General features: G+C 44.8%; 3 protein-coding genes across 15 annotated transcripts; 2 read left to right on the top strand and 1 right to left on the bottom strand.

The window, feature by feature from the left end:
• The first annotated feature begins 317 nt into the window (after nt 1–317).
• Nucleotides 318–5,462, top strand: LOC6587543 (traB domain-containing protein). 2 transcript variants are annotated; one of them, XM_026989564.1, is made up of 5 exons: nt 318–460; nt 692–1,066; nt 2,884–3,590; nt 3,661–3,780; nt 3,840–5,462. In XM_026989564.1, the coding sequence occupies exons 2-5, from the start codon at nt 925–927 to the stop codon at nt 4,503–4,505; spliced, it is 1,635 nt and encodes a 544-aa protein (XP_026845365.1). In that variant the 5' UTR covers nt 318–460; nt 692–924; the 3' UTR covers nt 4,506–5,462. The 2 variants fall into 2 exon arrangements, with proteins under 2 accessions (XP_026845365.1, XP_026845369.1); XM_026989568.1 differs by lacking the exon at nt 318–460 and adding an exon at nt 562–632.
• LOC113565981 lies at nt 1,086–2,851 on the top strand. Its single transcript, XM_026989558.1, has one exon. The coding sequence runs from the start codon at nt 1,167–1,169 to the stop codon at nt 2,802–2,804; it is 1,638 nt and encodes a 545-aa protein (XP_026845359.1). The 5' UTR covers nt 1,086–1,166; the 3' UTR covers nt 2,805–2,851.
• A 384-nt stretch (nt 5,463–5,846) lies between the features above and the next one.
• LOC6587238 (C-terminal-binding protein) lies at nt 5,847–20,960 on the bottom strand. Of its 12 annotated transcripts, none has more exons than XM_026989474.1 (8): nt 20,558–20,960; nt 12,667–13,230; nt 12,283–12,588; nt 11,942–12,202; nt 11,716–11,856; nt 11,385–11,607; nt 6,857–7,119; nt 5,847–6,407 (listed from the first exon to the last, which is right to left on the bottom strand). In XM_026989474.1, the coding sequence occupies exons 2-8, from the start codon at nt 12,859–12,861 to the stop codon at nt 6,324–6,326; spliced, it is 1,473 nt and encodes a 490-aa protein (XP_026845275.1). In that variant the 5' UTR covers nt 12,862–13,230; nt 20,558–20,960; the 3' UTR covers nt 5,847–6,323. The 12 variants fall into 12 exon arrangements, with proteins under 12 accessions (XP_026845275.1, XP_026845281.1, XP_026845269.1 ...); XM_026989480.1 differs by having other exon boundaries at nt 20,729–20,960; XM_026989468.1 differs by lacking the exon at nt 20,558–20,960 and adding an exon at nt 20,324–20,477.
• Between the last annotated feature and the right edge of the window lie 48 nt (nt 20,961–21,008).

Raw genomic sequence — 21,008 nt, 5'->3', positions numbered from 1 at the left:
AGTCTTTTAAAGGCTTTTTTTCAAGCAAAATTAAATAAATCCTTTTTTTTGTATCGGTGATCTATATGGTGGCAAGGCTGATTGCTGAACGATCTTCAAATATCAAAAGGGTTCGTCAAGTTTTTCGGTCTTCACTTTTCAAAATAAAAGTAGAGAATGGCAAGTTACCGATTAGAGCTCGATAGTATCATTAATAGTAGCAAAACACCGATACTATCGATAGTGCCATCGATGTTTTGACACCTCTAATACACTTAGCTCGTCACAAATTTATTTAACTCTTTAGTTTTTTGGGTTTTATTACAATCGCACTCACTGGAATATATAAAAACAATCAATATAATCACGCGCCCTAAGCCCAGCAACAAATCTGTGTCAATTATTGGTCCGTTGATGCCAAAAGAACGTCTAGCAGTGCACCACAACCCCACGCCACACAACAGAAAACAATACTTTTCAGGTAAGTAGGCTGTAGTAGGCACAACGCTGTTGAGCCCGGATTTCGACAGTATAGGCCCAGTCCCTTGGCATACGGATGCCTTATATCAATTTGACTTGGACTTTTCAATCATAGTAAACACTGCCTATTTCTTGGAATGGACACGTAGACAAAACACGGCAATCAATTTTCAGTTGAATAGTTCTCGGTATTATCTGTATCTCTGATAATCTCTCTCCTTAACTGTTGCAGCGCCCGCAGTTATTTATCACAAGACGCCAACATCAGTCATCGGACACACGACGGCACACGGACAGCAAACAGAAACGGCTGCCAAGCCAATCGAAGGCTTAGCACATACATAGCTACATACATACGTGGACGCTGTGTCTCTTGACTATTGAAACCGAATTTTGACTCGTAACCGACTCTTCCAGCCAACTGTGCACACAAAAGACGCGCAAGTCGAAAGTACATACTGCACGATGGATGTATCAACCTCCAACTCCACATCTTTTGAGTCCTCCAATGCAACGATGGATAATAGCAGCTCAGACACGGGCGACACCACCCTGTACGGCAGTGCGCTGGACAACCTATCCGCAACGGCTTACAACTCCTGTAATGGTAAGTCGGTTTCATGCCTATCCGTGGGCCATGGGCTGGTCAATCAGCCCTATAAGTAGCTTTTAAACAATCCTTGATAGATATAACTGAACCGTCGAAAATGGGATTGCGTTTCGAGTTGAGCGACGATCAGATTGACAGAATCCATCATGAGGATCCACATGTGTGTCGGCCGCCAAGTGTAACAAAATCCCAAAAGCACGATCTCTGCATGCGCTGGCTAAATGCCTCGTACAATTCCTTCGACTCATCAAATTGTGCCCAACACCATCTGATGACCGATCCTGATAGAACTCACGAAGATATAAAAGCTGCGTTTACAGAGACCGCTACAAAGCCTGGCTCTGTGCTTCTGCAGAAGGATCATAAACTAGGGATTAAGCACCCACAACTCGAACGCTACATACCCAGATTGGAGAATCGTCTAACCACGCCCAAGCATCTGGAAGCTGCGTTTATAAAGCCCATTAAGACCAAGGCAGACAAGAAAACAGATGCAATAAAGCCTGTCCCCATGGTTTCCGATAATCGGAACACACATGAACACATGGAAGCTTCGCAAATACAGCCCCCAAAGCTCAAGTCCCCAAAAAAAAAACCAACAAGTCCTTGCTCCTTGACTACGAAAAATCAGAATCTAGCTATGAAGCACCCACAACTCGAACTTCAGAACACACATGGGCATGTACAGCCCCCTAAGCTCAAGTCACCAAAAAAAAAACCTACAAGTCCTTGCTCCTTGACTACGAAAAATCATAATCTAGGGATGAAGCACCCACAACTCGAACTTCAGAAGACACATGGGCATGTACAGCCCCCTAAGCTCAAGTCACCAAAAAAAAAACCAACAAGTCCTTGCTCCTTGACTACGAAAACTCATAATCTAGGGATGAAGCACCCACAACTCGAACTTCAGAACACACATGGGCATATACAGCCCCCTAATCTGAAGTCACCCAAAAAATATCCAACAAGCAGTCCTTGTCGGTTGGCTACGAAAAATCAGAAGCTGGGGATGAAGCAGCCACAACTCGAATGTCACAAACCCATATTGAAAGAACCTGCTACCACTCGAGAGCATACGGATCTGGCCAAGTTCAAGGTCATCCAGAAAGCCAACCCTGACCCCATCAATTTGCAAATGCATCATAAGCTAAAGCTGGAGCATGAAGAGCTCGTACGTCAGATAGACACCATCAAGCTAAATGTAACTGTACTCCAAATAGAAACGAATCACGTGGAGAATAAGCTACGGCATCTAGCCCAGGAAAGGGAACTCAAGGGATCATTCACTGACGAAACTAAAGCGAATCTTTTCGCTGAAGCGACGAAGGCTCTCGAAGCGCAAACGGCTGGAACTTTTCCCACTCAGTTTCTATCAGAAATATTCTCAACAGTCGCAGGCGAGGAGCAGCTGAAAGATCATTTCTCAAATTTAGACCACGAGCTGCGGGCCATAGTGGAGAAGCTTTGCGTGGACGTTTACCAACTGAAAAAGCCGACAGAGACAAAGACGGTCAACAGAAAGATTGAAGCTCTGAAAGCGAAGCTGGCGAAAAAGTATCAAAAGCAGATCAATAGAGAGGAGAAGAGCTACAAAAAGCGTGTTGCAGCAATGAAGGAGAAGTGCTTCGATATGCTAGAGCAGTTCCTGAAAATCAACAACCGCGACACCTACAGCAAAGCATTTCTAAAGGAACTGAAAGCTTTATACGAGCAGGACACTCGAAGTTTCTAATTTACATTATATTTCTTGTATTAAACATATTTGTTTGCTGCACCATATTATCCCTTGGTTTCTTTCCTTTCATCCGCAGAGAGTCTGATTAGCGAGATTAGCCACAGCTCGACGCCTACGAATGGCGCTATCAAAGCGGTCAGCGCGGATCTTAGTAGCGAAGCAGCAGCCTTCAAGGCCGCTACCCAAGCGCCTTCAGCATTCACCGCGCCCACCCCAGCTCTAAATGCCAGCATGCTGCTCATCCAGTCCGAGAGCACCGACACGAACACTTCGCAGGAGGAGGTGGATCCAAAATCGCAGCTGGCCAACAAGACAATATTCAAGACAGATAATCCCAATTTGTCAATTATAGAGATAAACGATAACTCGATTAAAGCGGAGGACCTCGAGAAGGAGGTCGTGCTGATTGAGGGGGACAACGTTAAGCCCATACTGAAGAAGTCCCCCAGCAAAGGACCGGCGGCCTCGGACCCAGCCTCGACCACAGACAAGCGACGCCGTAAGACAGAGTCATTGCTGCAAACGAGCAAGCAGAAGCTGGACATCTCCATAGCCGAGGCCTCGGCAGCGGCCGATGGAGACAATGACAACCGGGAGGTGGTTGTTGCCTCCAGCCACGATCAGCCACTGACAAAACGCGACATAAAAATCTATGATACTCTTGAGGAGTTTGACCAAAATCTTCCGTCGACGGTGACGCTGTTGAACACACCGTTTGGTAGCAAGGTCTATCTCGTCGGAACGGCGCATTTCAGCGAAGAGTCACAGGATGACGTCTCTTTTGTAAGCCTGCAGCTGCATCTTCATCTTCTTTCAGCTTCTGACTAACAATATATGTGTACTCCTTTTCCAGGTTATACGCAATGTCCGTCCAGATGTGGTCATGGTTGAGCTATGTCCATCACGTATACACATTCTGAAGCTGGATGAGAAGACGCTACTGGAGGAGGCCAAAAATATCAATATACCAAAGGTAAGAGGCCAAAGTAAAAGAACGTTTTAGTACTACTTCTTTGCGAAATTCACCCTCAGATACGCGGTTTAATACAGACCCACGGCTACATCAACGGCGTCTTCTTCATTCTGATGCTCCAGATGAGTGCTCAAATCGCAAAGGATCTGGGAATGGCACCGGGCGGTGAATTCCGGCGGGCCTTCGAGGAGATACACAAGCTGCCTGGCTGCATTCTGCATCTGGGAGATCGACCCATTCGCATCACGATATACCGAGCGCTGCGCGCTCTGTCCCTGTGGCAGACCATGAAGCTCGTCTGGCGCCTAACATTCACGGACAGCATAAGCATCGAGGAGGTGGAGGAATGCAAGAAAAAGGATTTGTTGGAGAAACTGATGCAGGAGATGGCTGGCGAGTTTCCTGCCTTCTCGGACGTATTTGTTCGCGAGCGTGATCTGTTCTTGTGCCATTCCTTGCAGGTGGCTGCCCTACCACAAGCGGCTCCCGGAGGGTCTGGCGTCCGTCCCGTACGAGTTGTGGGAGTGGTGGGCATCGGCCATGCCAATGGCATTGCCAAGATGTGGGGCAACGTAGACCCAGAAAAGATACCCTCCATTCTCGAAATTCCGCCGGCCAGCCTCAGTCAGCGTGTTTGCAAGTTCACCTTGAAGTACGGCCTCATTGGCCTGGGATGCTATGGCGTTATCCGTTTTGCACGGCCCCGACTAACGCGTTTCTTTTAAACTGTGGCCCCAACTTCACTACGTTGTTAAATATTTGTGTTATTGACTTCCAAATCCCTGCGCAGAATATATAAGCATGTGTATGACTCTTACTGAGAATTAATTGTATTCCATTGTATTGTATTGTATTGTATTGTACAATGTTTTGATAGAAATCCCTTATACACGAAATACAACCACGGATGTATATATTTACATACCTGCAGACACACACGACGACACACATCTTCAGAAATCTGAAAATACTTGTACACATAATCCTAGTTTTAGAAACCAATCCCCATTTGCTAAGTAGTATGAGGACTCGAATTGCCCCAAAACTCAAGCCCCCACGAGTCCTACATTGGTTTTTACCTTTGTTGTTGTCCTCCGGTTTGTTAAACAAAACACCTAAACTACATATACAAGAAACTAAGTTTTGCATCGCATTGTACGTTGTATGTACAAGGTTTCCTAGCAGGGCTGGATCTGGTGCCCCTTGTGTTAAGCTCAAGAATACAATTAATCATCCTTCAGCATGCTTAATGGTCTATCTTCCACTTCATACTCATAGCTGTTGTTCACTCCTTAATAGCAAAAACAGATCAGACCATAGATAGTACAGTTCATAATTAATATAAACGTGATGGATCTTCCGATGGCCGTGTGTTATAAAAATGAGAAAGAAAAGAGAAAGGAATTTTACAAAAACCAAACCAACCGAAGCATACCAACCTAAATGTACTTTACTAACTATAATACTATATCTGAGCGTTGTAAACGTGTGAAAACTGTTTTAGAAATACAAAAGACAAGGCAAAAACACATCTATTATCTGCTTAGGTTAGCCAATCATAAATGGTGTTATGTAGCATTTAGTATAGAATTTACCTCCTCCCCCCACCCGAAAAACCCGAAAATCCCTTGTGTATAACAGACTCAAATAAATGTATTCCAGTCGAGATGAAATTATTGAAAGTGTATATATCGTACTCCTTTACTCACAAGCAAGCCAAGCCAAGCCGCTGTTTTAGTATGCGTATATTCTCTGGTTTCTTTTGTTTTTGTTTTTTTTTTATTATGTACTTTAAACGTATCTTAAGCACTAAACGTCTCTCTTGTGTGTTGCTTTTGTTTCGTTTCGTTTTGTTTTGTTTTGTATGCCGTAATTGTTGTGGGTTTTGTTTTCTTTTGTTTTCTCGTAATTAAAAGTTTCCAACATTGTTTTTGTTTTGTTTTGCGCTTATATGTAGTAACATATTTTTTTTCACTTACAATTTCCTGCAATACAAATAAAAATCTTACGATTGTAACTGTGTAAAGTTCTAAATAGTTACAAATTAAACTCTAAATATGTAGTTAATTTTGAGGCGTGTGGTGTGGTGTTGTCTCTCATCCTTTCGCTTCGCTTCGCTTTGCATCGTTTCGTTTCCTTCCGCAGCCGATTTCTTACTCTGTTGTGTGGTGTGTGGTGTTTGGGTTTTTGGGTTCTGGGTTGTTGGTAATGCAAATGTGTATCGTACTTTAAATAAAATATGTAACATAGAAACTTGGAAAAATTCAAATCAAGCGCTGGCGCAGGTGCGCCTGGAATCGTCGAGCAGACAGACAGGCAGCAGCAGCAGCATCAGGACAGAAGGGCGAAGAGTTTTCACACTGAACGACACACACCACCGACTGCCGGCGTGTCCTTAGTGAAATGTATAGAGGGTTGGTTGGTTATCCGTCTTCTGGCCAAGCTTTTGTGTGTGTGTCTCGTCTCGCTGGGGCGATATCCAGGCACCACCTGCCCGTTGTCACTCCAGCTCTCGGCTCCAGCTGCGATGCACCGGCAGCAGCCTACGGCGTCTCCGTTGACTCGGCCTTAACCTCCGCTTTTATGCTCGATAACACATGATTACTAGGGTCGGGCGCACTCAGGGGCTAAAAGCAAGAGTGGAAGTGGATATTAGAATCATCGGTCTTCGACTGGGGGGCAGCGCGTCTGCAGCTCAATCACATTCTGTTAGTAGCCCTAGCCTAGCCAACCACGAAAACTACATATATGTGACTACGACCAACACTGGAGATACTGGAGATACTGGCTACTGGCTACTGGCTTTTGGCCGCCAGACAACAGGATAAACGGGAGCAACAGCAACAACAACACAACAAACAAACTATCTAATCCCACACACACGCACGCACACATGGCGCTTGCGCGACTCCACGACATGGCATTGCATGGTGGAGTGGGAGTGGGAATGGAAGTGGCTAAGTGGCAAAGTGGCAACTGGTGAGGTAAGATCGTAACTGGTAACTGGTAACTGGCAAAACTTAGGACACACATAGCGCACACACAAACACAAGACAACAGAGGTACGTGTACCTACCGATTGGCTACTCACAATTCCGAGCGGCAGTCCACCAACTTGCGGCGACAAGTGCGGCACCGTGGGCACTGCGGTGGGCGGCACCGGCGACGGCAGGAGTGCGGCCGCAGCAGCGGCTACGGAGTTGGGCGGCGGAGGCTGAGCCATAGCAGAGCTGCCGCTGCTGCTGCTGCCAAGGTTTGTTGTACTGTGGGGACCATCGTGCGGTGTGGTGCTGTGTGCCCGATGATGCAGTGCGCCTGTATAATAGCCGCCATTTAATCCTGTTTTGTATTTCGATTGTTTTTTGTATTTGTATTTGAAAGTTAGGTAAAGATTATGAAATGTTGCTGGTTTTTTTTTTGTTTTTGTTTTATGTGGGGAGAAGATTTTTTGATTCGATTTAGATTTCTTTTCTTTTTTGCTTGTGTTCTGGGTTTTCGGTTTTCGGTTTTGGTATTGGTTTTGTGCGAGTAGTGGACGTTGGTAGAATTGGCAGAGTCTGAGTTTTGGGTGGTGTGACTGCGTGTGATCTATGAGAGTTGGGGCTGGCTCGGAGAGCGGAGACTGTGATGCGATGAGTGCGGAACAGGCCCTGCCCTGCACGGGTATTCCGTTCCCTTACAGCTAAATAGTACAATAAGCTATGGCTATGGCTATGGCTATGGCTGGACGGCCATCGATTACTGACTTTCGCTGGGGAGAAACGGAGAGCTTACTGGAGCTTAAACTAGATAGATATAGATATATAGGTATACGACATATCAATCTTTCGATCTCGTTAGGTACTACTGTAAGGCTTGGTCTGCTCTGCTCTGCTCTGCTGCTGCTGCTGCTTTGATTGATCTCGATTCTTGATCCCAAACAAAAACGTGAATGGCAGTGAGGGGTTGGTTAGGGAGACACAGTCTTGCAACACTGCCACACAAAAGGAACAACGAACACGATCGGTTAAACATGGACTACCGCAAGTTAAAACAATAATTGGTTCATTAAAGATTTTGTTTTTATTTGTTTTTATCTTCTTGGTTTCTTTTGTTTTTTGTTTTGTATTGTTTTCTGGAAAGGTTTTCTTGGTTTTTAAATTAACTTCTCTTTCATCAATCATCATCTGCATCATCATCAGCTTCTTCATCTACTTTTTGTTTCGCTTTGTTGCTTCATTTTCATCGTCAATTGTTACGCTTTAATTTTATTTAGCTTTCACAGTTATTAAAAATATCCTTTTATACATTACAAAATAACAGTATTTTATTCTTTTGTCTCATTTACTCATTACTCATTACGTTTACTTTTTTACTCGTTACTCTTTACTTTTACGTTTAGCTTATGCTTATTTATGTTTTACTTTGCTCATTTGTTGTGTTGCAGCTTGCTATATAGTAGGATCGCGTGTGTGTGTGTGTGTGTGTGTGGCATGGGTATCTGTTGTCTGTTTGTGTGTGTGTGGTGTGTATGCTTTGTGCTTGTTAATGTATTCAAATATTACAAAATTTGCATCCCTACAAAACAACAAACAAACCAAAAAACGGAGTGGAGTGGAGTGGAGTAGAGTGGGCCGGGAGCGGGTGGATGGACACTAACCTAATGCAATAATGAAATAGCTTGCTTAATTAAGGAAAACGATTGGATCTGCGTGTGCATACAACGAGTAGATAAATAAAGATGGTTCCAAAAAAAATCTAAGGAAACTCTGTCCAATATATGCAGATGGGCATGGGCTGGGCTGGCCCACTGCTTGAAGCTTTTCTCTCGTTCGTTCTTTCGTTTAAACTTAAATTGCAAAATTGTACAAAATGATACTCTCACAATTGTTGCGCGTCCTTCGTTAAATGTATGTAAACATATCTCGTTAATCCTTTAAATAATATTACAATTTATACGCTAACAAAGTTTAATGGGGGGTGGTGGGGAGGGGGGGAAGGAGGCCAGGACCACTCTCTGATGATCCCATAATATCCCTTCCATCCGTTCCTCGTCAATCATCGATCATCGATCATAAAGGTAAATCTAAGTTCATTAATATTACATGTATTATTCTTTTCTTTTCTTTTCTTTTTTTTTCGTTTTCTTGTTGTTGGGTTTTTTTGTTTTTTGTTTTTGCTTTAATATAATTTCTGTTTATATTTTAAATGTACATAGACTATGCTTTAATGTTAATTGTAGTTCTTTCCTTCTATTTATAGATGTGGTTGTTGAGAGTCTAACGCGCCGTGTTGTCTCCTATATGTATATTAACGTATATAAATATTACTTCTTTGCTGTGTTACGTTACAAAAGATGTGGTGTTCGGTTCGGTTCGTAAGGCGAAAATAAACTTGGATGATGAGATCATTATGCAATACAGTAGAGCAGAGCTTGAGCAGCAGAATAGCATTTTCATTTTCAATTTTTAATTTGATCAACATTCAACGGAACGGTTCTTTGATCTTAACTTGTTGTTTTACAATCGAAAGTCAGCAATAAATGGCGCTAATTCAAGTAGTAACCAATATCTGGTTCCTTCTTATGACTAAACAAAATTACGTTTGTTCTTTCTTGTTTTTTGACGAGAGAGCAGCTCTCGATCTGGTTGGTATTTCGGTATTTATTCGCTTGTTTCTAGTTTATAATTGTGTTAACTTGTAAATGGATAACTCTCTCTCTCTCTTTCTCTGGTACAGTGAATACTCTAATAATCATCAAGTGGAGTGGTGGCAACACCGAACAATATTACTCCACATACTCTTCTCTTCTCCGATTGTTTCTAGTTTCTGTTTCTGTTTAAGTAAAGCCGAGAGTACGGGGCACGAGTTAGGTATTGATTTGGTAAGGATCAGGATGGAATTTCAAGGAAGAGGGTAAGTCGCGAAACATTAACAACAATAATCCATCATATTGTTTACTTTCACCTTGTTTTCGTGTGTAAATATTCTTGTGAAATACATATATATATATATATATATATATGTATGTATGTATATGGATAGTGTCTCCTTCCAATATAAATATATGCATATAGTTGCGCTTGTGCTTGGTATATAAGAGTGAAGAATGCTTCTGGGGACTCCTATATCTCAATAAAGGGAGCTAATAATCTCTGAAGCTAGTTGGAAAATTGTTGCACTTATTTCACACACAATTGAACAGACATATACATATATATATCCCACATACATACATACACACACATACACATACATACATATATGCTAACTAAACCGAAAGACTTTGTTCTGACACGTTCTGTTCTTAAATGTGTAGCAAACAATTTTTAGATGACCCGGAGAACTTTTTCACGACATATGCGGATTTAGATTTTATTTTTGACTTTTTTAGGTGTTGTGATACACAACATTAAGACCACATACTTTCAAGGACTGGCCTTGAAATTTGCTAATAATCAAGGCGAATGAAAGACGACATATCTGTTGGGATCATCGGAATCCTGAAAATCTGAGCTTCGCGTACCGTTGCACAATTTTGGTTCGTTGATGTTTCGACTCCTTGGCTGTCCCAGGTTTACGCCTGAAGGTTGGTTCCGCAGCCAAACCTGGCCCACGGTACGCGTTGAAATTCGACGGTGAGGAAGTTCTTATTCCCACGACTCCGATGATCCCAACAGACTTAAATTTCCCATAAGTCTTGCATTCACCATTAACAAATCACAAGCCCAATCCTTGAAAGTATGTGGTCTAAAGCTGCGCCTTGTTGTTGGTTTTTGCGCCTGCTAAGAAAACAAAAAATATTGTGTATCAAAAAATGCTTAACTGAAGAAAAAAATAAAGCCTAACCAAGGCAAAAATAAAAACCTATATTTAAAATACAAAAACTCTGCTTATTGACTGCCCAAGTCGGTAAAAAGTTCACGGGGTCATCTTAAAATTGCTCGCTATTAGCCAGATTTTTGTTGCGTGGCAGAGCAACGTCTGCCGGGTTGGCTAGTTGTTAATAAACTGTGGCCAACATCGGCTGCGCTATAAACCTCTGCATCCGCATCCGCATCGACATCGAAACTATCTCTAACCGAGGAGCGGTTCCCCCTCTTTACATATACATATACATACACATATATATATATATATATATATTTATATATGTGGCTTAAACTGCATTACACTTATATATCATCAACTCTTACAGCGCGTTCTCATCTCCCGTCGTCGGTCTGTCCGTCTGTCTATCTTTATATACTATATATATATATATATACTTTCGAATGAGTCAGAGAAAGAATAGAAGTATGTTTTTGGATGCATATACTACATCTGGTTGGGTATGTGTGCTTGTGTTTGTGGAGTGTGCGTGTGTGCCAGTGTGGTATGTGGTATGTGGTATGTGTGTGGGCGAGTGTGAGTGTGTTGCATAAAGTAAATGATGTTCTTAAACGATTTCTGGTATCTGTATTGAATTGATTCTTGTTCTGTTTTTGTTTTGTTTTTGTTTTTTGTTTTGTTGTTTTACTTGTTTTAATAACGCTCTCTCTCTCTCTTTCTCTCTCCTCTCTCGCTCTCTCGCCTGTCTGTTGTTTCTCTCTACTTTTCTTGATTTGATATCATTTGTAGTTTACCTTCGGGATAAACAGCCGCCGCAACGCCACCGGCCGCAGCGGTGGGCGGCGTGCGCATGAAGTACTCCTTGTTGACACAATTCCTCAGCACGTCTGGAATATTGCCGACGATTGCTCGCCGGATCTCAGTGGCTGCCATTTCGCGCAGCTCCGTGGCGGACGCGTCGCTGAAGAAGGCGGCGTGCGGTGTGCAAATCAGATTGGGGGCATCCTTGAGGGCGCCCTGCAAGCGTCAAAGGTTTTACAAATAGGTTAGTAGGGAACGTGCTCGACATTGGCGCGTCGTCGTCTCAGATTGCGTAAAATGTCTCGTTTTACAACAATCTCTTACTTGAAATACATTGTAAGGTTCGTTTTCGTGCACATCCAATGCGGCAGCTCTTATCCGTCCCTGTTTCAGCGCCAACGCCAATGTCTCGTCATCGACCAGACCGCCGCGGGCGGTGTTCACCAGAAATGCACCAGGTCGCATCTAAAATACGTTCCAACGGGGGAGAAGGAAGCAGAGACTTTTAGATTCTAGATCGATCTACGAGTAGTATTTTGTATGCACTGACCTGTTTAATTGTGAATTCATTGATTAAATGATGATTGTGCTCGTTGAGCGTGCAATGCAGTGAGACGCAGTCGGACTGGAATAGCAGATCCTGCAGCGTGTAGACGCGTGTGAGGCCCAGTGACTTATCAATGCCGTCGGGTAGGTAGGGATCGTAGAAGATGACATTGAAGCCAAATGCTTTTGCTCTCAAGGCCACGGCGCTGCCAATGCGACCCAGTCCGACTAGGCCTAAGGTATCGCCGCGTATGCGGGCACAGCCCTGCGGAAAAGAGAGAGATTAAAGATCTGGTTTTCTTGCTACCGATTGCCGATTGCTGATTGCTGATGGCCGATTCTTACATGTGCTGCCTCCCGGACTTGCTCGGGGCCCGTGAACTTTTTGCCTTCGCGCACCATATTCGCCAGCCAGTATGTGCGCCGGTATAGGTTCAGGATCAGGCACATCGTTGTGTCGGCCACCTCCTCGACACCGTAGCCGGGAACGTTGCACACGGCGATGCCCAGTTCGCCCGCTGCCTTCACATCGATGTTGTCTGTGCCGCTGCCGATGCGCACGATGATGCGTAAAGCTTTGAACTTCTCAAGATCCTCCTTTGTCAAGATGATGGTGTGCCACATCAGTGCCCCGACTGCCTCGTTGAGCACCTGTCATCGAAAGAGCATCGAACACAAGATTGATTAGAATACATGCTTGTAGATTGCAAACAAATATAATATAAATACCTTCTCGTGTATTTCGGAGGTGCTTTGTGCATCGCAGAAGGCAACCGTGGCCACATCCTTCAGTATGGGCATCTCGATCGAACAGTCCCGGCCATCCAGCAGGGCCACCAGCGGACGCGCCTGCAGTGGCCCGTTGGCGAAGGTGCCTTTAACGTCAATGCGCGAGCGCTTCGGCATCATCAGATTCTTGTCCATTTTGTTGTTTTCGTACTTCTGTCCTTCACTGTCACTGGCACTGGCACCTGGCACTGCTGCTGCTGCTGTTGCTGCTGCTGTGTCACTGCTATCCGTTGCTGTATCCTTTTGATTGTTTCCTCTGTGTTTTCCGTTTTAGGAGAGGGCAGGCGCTGGGCGCAATTGGAATACTCTTAGACTGGGAGTCTGTCCTTCTTATGGTTTGTGGACTCGCGTTCTTGCTATGTCTTGGTTGGTCCCCTTTCGACCGCACGCTTTCGATGGCTTTAATTAAATCAATGGGAAAAAAACCTTTTTCAAGACGAAGACGATGCAAACGGTGCTGCAATCATTTTTGGCGCTTCATATTGAAATCGAGCAATTGAAATCCTGCAATAAGCCGAAAGAGAACAACAAAACACATAAATTAAATGGAAAAACATGAAATGTGATGTAGTCGTCCATGTTCGGGAACAAAAAAAAAACGCAACAATCAGCAGCATACAGCATACAGCACCATACAGCACATACAGCACATACAGCAGAAAAAACGGCAAAGTCCAAAGCCCCAATGTCAGCAGAAATTGGCCGATGACAAGTTTCGTTTGGATTTCGCAAACATCAGCGATAATGCCGAGGCAACGCTCCAGCAACCCGCGCTGCCATGCGACATCGACATTTTATCATTGATAGCATTGCGCGTACAGATTGGAGGGAGAGGAGGGGGCGGCACTGCAGAAACATAGAAACTTAACGCTGTTCACATTCTGGAAAGGCCTCTGCCTCCCCCCTCCGTGCGAGTATGAAAGGGCGTTGTTTCTTGTTGGCCAGCAGCTGGTTCACGTTGTCGGTGCACAGCATGGCATTGCCCCCGTCTCCACTGTGTTCCATGTGCTCCACAGCTTATCGAGTGTGCCATGATTAGAGCATGGCCATGGGGAGAGAGAGAGAGTGGAGGTGTGAGAGTGCCAGGTACGCAGAGTGTAGAGTGTACACTGTACCCCCCCCCCCCACTGTACTGTACCCTCTGTATATTGTCGGGTATTGAGTTGATTTGGATTACGTGTAGCCGCCAGAAGCTTCGAACCCCAGCCCCAGTCCCTCGTATCTTATCAGCGAAACAGCACTTCTTTGTTATCTGACGTGGAACCAGAGCCCCCCATTCAGTCCAGCGTGATGGCAATGTGACCGACCGACAACCCACAATAAATTGTGGGAGTATATATAGGTTGGTTGTATCTCCTAACCCATTTCTACTTAAAACCGGGGATCCATCAGGGGAGTACCATATCATAAGAGAAACAAAAAAGATCCTTGTTCTAGTTTTGGGTTTTGCTGGCATTTGAAGTGGGGATTTCGAACAGCAACTGTAGTTGCATTTGTAGATTCCCCACTGATGCCACAGATGCCTCGGAGATGTCCGATAAGCAATGCAAATCGGAACAATAAAATACACTTTGACAGCCGTGAGAGGGCATCTCTCTCTCTCTCTCTCTCTCTCTCGAGTGATCGTTTGTGCGCGGAAATATACATTTAGTATATACTGTATTCTTTGTACAGTTATAGAGTACACATATTTCGATGTACATTGATAAGCCCCTCAATGACTGCCGTCTCTCTATGGCTATAGGCTATGTTTAGCCATGTTCTCCCCCCTCGCACTGCCTCCCCGCCCCCAGAGACTGGCACTGTGGCTCATCATCAGCCATGTGTCACGTATTGTGCAAAAGTATGAAATACGTTTAAATGCGCCACCGACGAGACTACAATAATAATAATAATAATGGCAACAACTACAACAACAATGAAAAGCCAGCACAGATACAGCCACCTCGACGCTCTATGGCTGTTGGCCCCAGCGGTTGGGGGCTATGGGGAACGGGAAGGGGGGGAGGGGTCGCGGGGCAGAGAACGCTCGAGTGAGCGCTCGCTAAATCGCAAACCGAAATACAAAAATAAGCGACGCAATTATGACATACAGCAATGAATAAAAAGAAAATATATATAGTATCTCCCATGACTACCGTTCCCCAACCCCAACCCCGACCCCTGCATGCCACATGTAGTACGTGGATCCGGAGGCAAGTCAAGTGGACGCATCGCATCGCATCGCATAGGTCTTTTGTTTGTTGTTTATTTCTAAACAGTTCCTCTGTATCTATGGGCATGGGGCTGATTGGGCTCCACTAATCGAGTATTTAAAACATGTTAATGGATTTTCAATTATTATTTGCTGAATTATCACCAGAGGAAGCCAGAAGTAGTGCTATTTATTTAAGATATTAATTGAAACATTCAAAAAGAGGCAGATCCACTTCGAATGGTTGTTTTAGATAAACATAATACATAGGAGCATATCTGAATCAAGAATTTGTCTTCTTTTTTGATAGACTCCATGAAGCTGAACTAATTTGAGTCCCCGCCCCCCAACCCATACTCCTTTTGATGGCACAATTTAAACGATTCACTTTCAATATGTCCGGAAACTCAAGAACCACAACAAACCATTAATCGCGGAGGGGCCTAATGCCGCCGAAACGCACTGTCCCCACAGTCCGCATGGAACTTACGAGCGCGTACGTACGCATGTACTTCGACCCGAGACTACTTCGACTGATGCCGAAATGAAATGGTGGTGGAATTGTTTTTTTTTCTTTCGTTTAAACAAGTTTGCGCCGCAGAAAGACGAAAAGTCGATGAGTCGACGGGACTGCACCGCACCGCACCACACCCCGCAGCACAAATGGGGAAAAATGTCAGTTGAAAGTTGTTAAAGCGCGCCAAAAACCGGTTTCAGGTCGATTGCAGAGAGGAGGCTGCTGCTGCCACAGGATGCAGCAATAGCAATGTGCGCGCGCCCACGCTGCCGCCACCGCCAGTGGGAGAAGCACTCGTTTTCTCCGGCGAGAATGTGTTGTGTGGAGTCGAGTCGTCGCAGCCGATAAAACCTGTTGATGCCTTCAGGCGAGGCAGCAGGCACCGTCCCGTCCCGTCCCGGTCCAAGAGCGAGAGAAATATCAAATCAAACAACATGGGAAATCACATCGAACGCGAAAGCAAACGCAAGCGAGAGGAGAGGAGAGACATTATAAATCACCAACAACCACTAGCGCCGCAGCGGCGTACAGTAAATCTCGGCCGCGTATCTAACAGATACATTCTGAGTGTGTATGACGCGTTGCTACCTGAATCTGAAGCTGATGCCGAAGCCGAGTGCCCGAACCCGATCCAGTCAAGCCGCCGGCTGTCTAACAACAGAAACAGAAATCGTATCGCATCGGGCTGCAGCGGCAGCCGGGCCGGGCCGGGCCGGGGAGCAGCCTGCCGCCAGTAACCAGCAAACGATGACGACGGCGGCCGTGTACATATCTTTTATGGTCGGGGATTGGGACTGGGACTGGGACTGGGAATGGGACGGGAACCGGTTTATCAACACGAATGGAGTAGACGACGACGCACGATAACAGAGCGGCAGAGCGGAGCAAACGTACACGCTCAATGGCAGAGTTTTTTTTTCCTTGCCTTTCCTTTCCTCCTCTCTGCCTTTATTTTCACTTGGTTGTGTTTCTTTTTTTTTTGCCACAATTTCAGGCAGGAAAAGCCATGTTCGCTTAAATTGTTTGTTGGCTTAATGCCACAATAACGACGCGCTGCTGCTGCTGGCTCCAGCGACGGACCATTCGTTTCGTTTCGATTCGATTCCGCCGGGAGCACGAGCACGAGCTCGGCTCTGCCCTACGCTGGTATGAGTGCGTGTTCGTTCATGTTTTTGCGTTGGCATGTACTATGTGTGTGTGTGTTCGTAGAAAACACGTTTAAATAAGTCATGCGCATTTGTGTGCCGAAATATATTGTGTTGGGCTGGGGAGAAAATTTTTAAAGTCCTGATGCTGCAACACACGCTAGCATATAGAGGAAATTGAGGGGGAGGCCCCTAACCGCTAACCCCTCCCCTGCCACCACCAGTGCCAGTGCGAATGCAACTGCCATTGCGACTGCGTCGGAAAGCATTCGATGCCAAGCGGCGGGGGACTGCGCTGCACTGCAACGATTTAAGGCCTCGGAGCTCGGAGCGGAGCTTGTTTTGCCCGAATTAACGGCTTCCTCTGCTGGTGCTCGTGCTGCGCTGCTCCTCTGCCTCTACTCATGACGTTGCGTTCCCGCGTTTTTTTTTGCTGCCTTTTTCTTCTTTTTGCTTTCCGTTTCATGCATATGCATATGCATTAAAGCCGGCTCACAAAATGACGCCAAAAGCTACCACGCGGTTCGCTGCCATGTTTGTGCGCTCCACAAATAATTAATTGAGCACAAATGTTTAACATTTAATGTCGGGGAAAGTCTAGAGCAGCATAGCATCATAAATTAATGGCAATCGATTTCCAGATACGAGTAAAAACGTGGCGACATTTATAGTTTTTTGTTAGCGCATTAAAGTTACACTCAAGCTTCTCAGATTTTAAATCGATCGAAATTAAGTGGCGAATAATGTGACGACAGGAAAAGGTGTTTCACCTGATCAACAATAGAAACGTCTGTGGAAACGTAAGTTCTCGAACATCTAATACCAACCGTATGTACAAATGTATATATGCCGGTTTCCCCCTTATTTGAATAACAAACACACTTTTTCCGCTGAAAACTGCCAGGTGTCCCGGCATTATTCCCGCTGCCAAATGGGGATTATGTATAGTGCACGATTGGTAGGAGCATTATGGGGGGACAAGCCACTTAATTTGTGCCTGTAGGACTGACATTGCCCAATTTTTCATTAGTGTGCTGCGGTCTTGTCTTTTTTATATTGATTCGAGGAGCACTCTGGTCTGCGAATGACGCAAATCGAAAAACTGCAAGCTGGCACAAAAAATAAAACAAAATACAGTTTATATGTGTAGCCCTCGCACGCTTACGAATTGCTGATGTTTCGGAAAGCATTTGGCAGAACAGCAGCCCGAAAGTGTGTGCGGCGGCCGCTGTCTGACGAGACGGCACGGGACAGGGGAAAACCCGCGTCGGTCAATTGGCCCGCAGATCGATACGAAGGCGGCACAGGCCATAGAGACAGAGACAGAGCCAGCAGTGCCAATGTAGTATGTGTTTGTTTGCATTTGTTTCATAGACATTTAAATTTAAACGCTTGCTTCTATTTTGGTATTTCGGTGGCTTGCTTTCGCTTTGCTTTGTTCTACCTACCCTCCCCTCCCCCCGCCATGTGCCTGTGGCCTGTGCTGCTTGCCAGCGAGTGTGAAATTCTTTGGGCAGGTGTGCATTTTTTCACGCGCGCAGTCAGCAACAAACAAAACGGAAAACACCCATCGAAAATAAAGTAAAACGAAATGATAACAAGAGAAAGAGAGAGAACGAGAAGGGGGCATGACAAGTGCGGGGGTTAGTGGGCACTAGCATTGACAATAAATATCTTCTACAGCTGGGGATTGGTGGACTAGAGAAGGGGGGGGCGCACTGGGGGTGGACTGTTTCAGCAGCACAACAATCAAATTTATTATTGCCCGAAAATGGTCGGTGGGAGGGGAACGCTTTCGAGAGCTCTCTTCGCCCAGACGGAAATGTTGTGTGTTATGCCAAGTGATAATAAACGGAACAGCATGTACAGTTTTGTTTTCGATGCAGAATAGCGGGCGGCAGGGCAGGCAGAACAATGCAAATGCTCAAAGGGATATTTCTGTATGTGTTTGTAACTGTACAAATTCCCCAATGTTGCCAGTTTAGCTTTTTTCAAGCTATTTAATTGACACATTTCGAAGAAGAGGGAAAGAACAGCGGGCAAAAGTTCATAACAATCAAATTTAACTGTTCTCCTCTAATACCGCAAACTGACATGTATTCCATGTCAAAAATGAATATTTTTCACACGATGCACATTTTTTTATTTCAGTTAATGATGAAAAAAAAAACAATAATAAACACTAGCATTTATTTTTGTGCCGATCTGTCTATTCCGCATAAAGTGGCATCCGTGAAAATCACCAATATTCCCGTTGCAAATATGGGTGGGCGAAGCAGCGGGGGGGCTGGCGGGGGACAAGTAGAGTTGCTCTTCTCTGTCTGCCTTTCCATGTGTGTGCATACAATCGTGTGTGTGTGCGTGTGTGTCAGATGGGTACAGGCACGTCGGACAGTGAAAGGGCAAACCAACGACAAAAACACGACAAGCGAAAAAATTGTAATAAAACTAGAAACAAGCTTCAATTTGAATGGAAAAGAAGAAGGGGTGACACTGTGCGGTGGGTTGGGGTGGGGTTTAGGTGGGTGATGGGTGCATACAATATTTATGGACACTGACAGTAGTAACTTTATCAAATCGAATTCCTTTTCAGACCCATTCTATGATGTTATTTTCAGAGTGTTTTGTGTGTGAGTGTAAATCCGTGCATGTGTGTATGCGCATATAAACAAAACACAATGCGAAAACGTATTTCCAGCGGCAGCCATGGATTTCCAATCAATATGCAGGCAAAACTATTTATATCCATCCACTCAGCGCCCAGCGTGCCGACTGACCAACCAACCAAACCATTCAAGAGGGAAGAGATAAAACTTTAATGCGCACACGTCACGAGAACGACAGTGGGGCCGGGCAGGGCCGAGCCGGGCCCGCTTTAAGCGCTTTAAAGCGTCGCTCGGGCCGGGTCGCTTCGTCATTTTCAAGTGCTGAACGAGAAGCGGCACAGGAGCGAGTAGTACGGGAGGGGGCTGCTCCAACAAGGAGGCACTTTCACCCTTTAAAGGACCAAAAACCTCGTAGAAATGTGTCAACACGGCCCCGGGAGTCCGAGGAGGAACTGGCTTTAGTTTACAGGCTGGCTCGCTCTGACTCCCGCGCTAAATGCGGTGGCGGCGGCAAAACAACGATGAGACAGCATGTTGCAGTAGTATGGGTTCTGTATAACCATGCCAGGGAAAGGGGAGGTGTCGTTGCGCAGTGAACCTTGCGTGTATATTGTCACTCGGCAGGCAGGCAGGCGGGCAGGCGGGCAGGCAATCGCTGGCAGCCGCAGGGGCAGCGGCAGAAGGCAAAAACAAGAAATAGACACAAACGCATATTTCAATCGTACGAATGAATGTGTATCTGTGTGCGAGTCAAGCCGAGTCGTATGGGAAATTATTGCACAATTTTATTTATGTTTTGCAGAGAATATTATGGCACGCACACTCACTCACTCACTTACTCGACAGAACTGTGCATTAAATTATAACAACGTTGTTGTGTGTATCGTGTACATACTCACACACACACATGCACACGCAAAATAGTTCCGCTTTAAAATTCATCAGAATTCTGCACGTTTAAATTTTTCTTGTACACGTTTATCGCGCACACACACTCACACGCATACAAATACAGGGGTTAATGCAAACACACGCATACTTGAGTTGCTGGCAAACAAAAAGACAAATCAAGTAAATAGGTATCCGTGAAAATGCAGCAGAAATCAGATCATAGTATTATTAAACAGCGACGCACATATTTTTCGCTTATTTTATTGCTTTTTCCTTTTTCTTTGTGGTGGCGGCGACGGCGGCGTCCGCAGCACTATCGTTTTTTGCGAGTTTGCAATTGGGCGAAATTCACGTGCCAAACACTATGCCACACACTATTTTCGAGTAGAAACACTTGGCGGCCATGTTTATACACAAGTTGTATCTATTTTTCATTAATTATAGGCACTTTTTAGATAGTTTTCAACAAATTTTTTACCAGCAACGCGTCCAAATTCCACTCGCAGCTTTCAAAATGGCGGAATACGAATACGGCAATTTTTAGTTTTTAGTACAGCAATGACGCGATGCTACTTGCTACCGCGATGCTACTCGTTGCCGCGTATTGTAATGCATGCGCTCTTTGAGCTCGACCAAATAGAACACACACCTGCGAATATTTGTTTATCCAACTTATCACAATTAATTTATTAAATTGCACAAGATTTTACACGAATAATATATTTGCTTCTCCACTTGCACACATAAATTATTCTCTTCTGACCGGAGTTGCCATTCGCGCGTCGACGCTCCCACGCACATTCACACGGAATATGGTGACTCAAATAAATCCTTCGTATAAACAAACTCAAATCAAAGTAAAAACGATAGTAACAATAATGAAAACACCTTAATTTTAATTAATTTGATTGTTTTAATTGGGTTTTCAA

Source organism: Drosophila persimilis, unplaced genomic scaffold (genome assembly GCF_003286085.1).
Source record: "Drosophila persimilis strain 14011-0111.01,24,50 unplaced genomic scaffold, DperRS2 tig00000000-arrow-pilon, whole genome shotgun sequence".
NCBI classification, from domain to species: domain Eukaryota; kingdom Metazoa; phylum Arthropoda; class Insecta; order Diptera; family Drosophilidae; genus Drosophila; species Drosophila persimilis.
This window is presented reverse-complemented; position numbering and strand designations above follow the sequence as displayed.

Bases quoted from the DNA above. Each gene is read 5' to 3' on its own strand.
- LOC6587543 (XM_026989564.1), top strand. From the start codon at position 925: ATGGATGTATCAACCTCCAACTCCACATCTTTTGAGTCCTCCAATGCA. The intron at 3,591-3,660 runs GTAAGCCTGCAG...CTCCTTTTCCAG, and splicing joins CACAGGATGACGTCTCTTTT to GTTATACGCAATGTCCGTCC. The intron at 3,781-3,839 runs GTAAGAGGCCAA...ATTCACCCTCAG, and splicing joins AAAATATCAATATACCAAAG to ATACGCGGTTTAATACAGAC.
- LOC6587238 (XM_026989474.1), bottom strand. From the start codon at position 12,861: ATGGACAAGAATCTGATGATGCCGAAGCGCTCGCGCATTGACGTTAAA. The intron at 11,857-11,941 runs GTCAGTGCATAC...AACGTATTTTAG, and splicing joins ATGAATTCACAATTAAACAG to ATGCGACCTGGTGCATTTCT. The intron at 11,608-11,715 runs GTAAGAGATTGT...TGACGCTTGCAG, and splicing joins AACCTTACAATGTATTTCAA to GGCGCCCTCAAGGATGCCCC.
- LOC113565981 (XM_026989558.1), top strand. From the start codon at position 1,167: ATGGGATTGCGTTTCGAGTTGAGCGACGATCAGATTGACAGAATCCAT.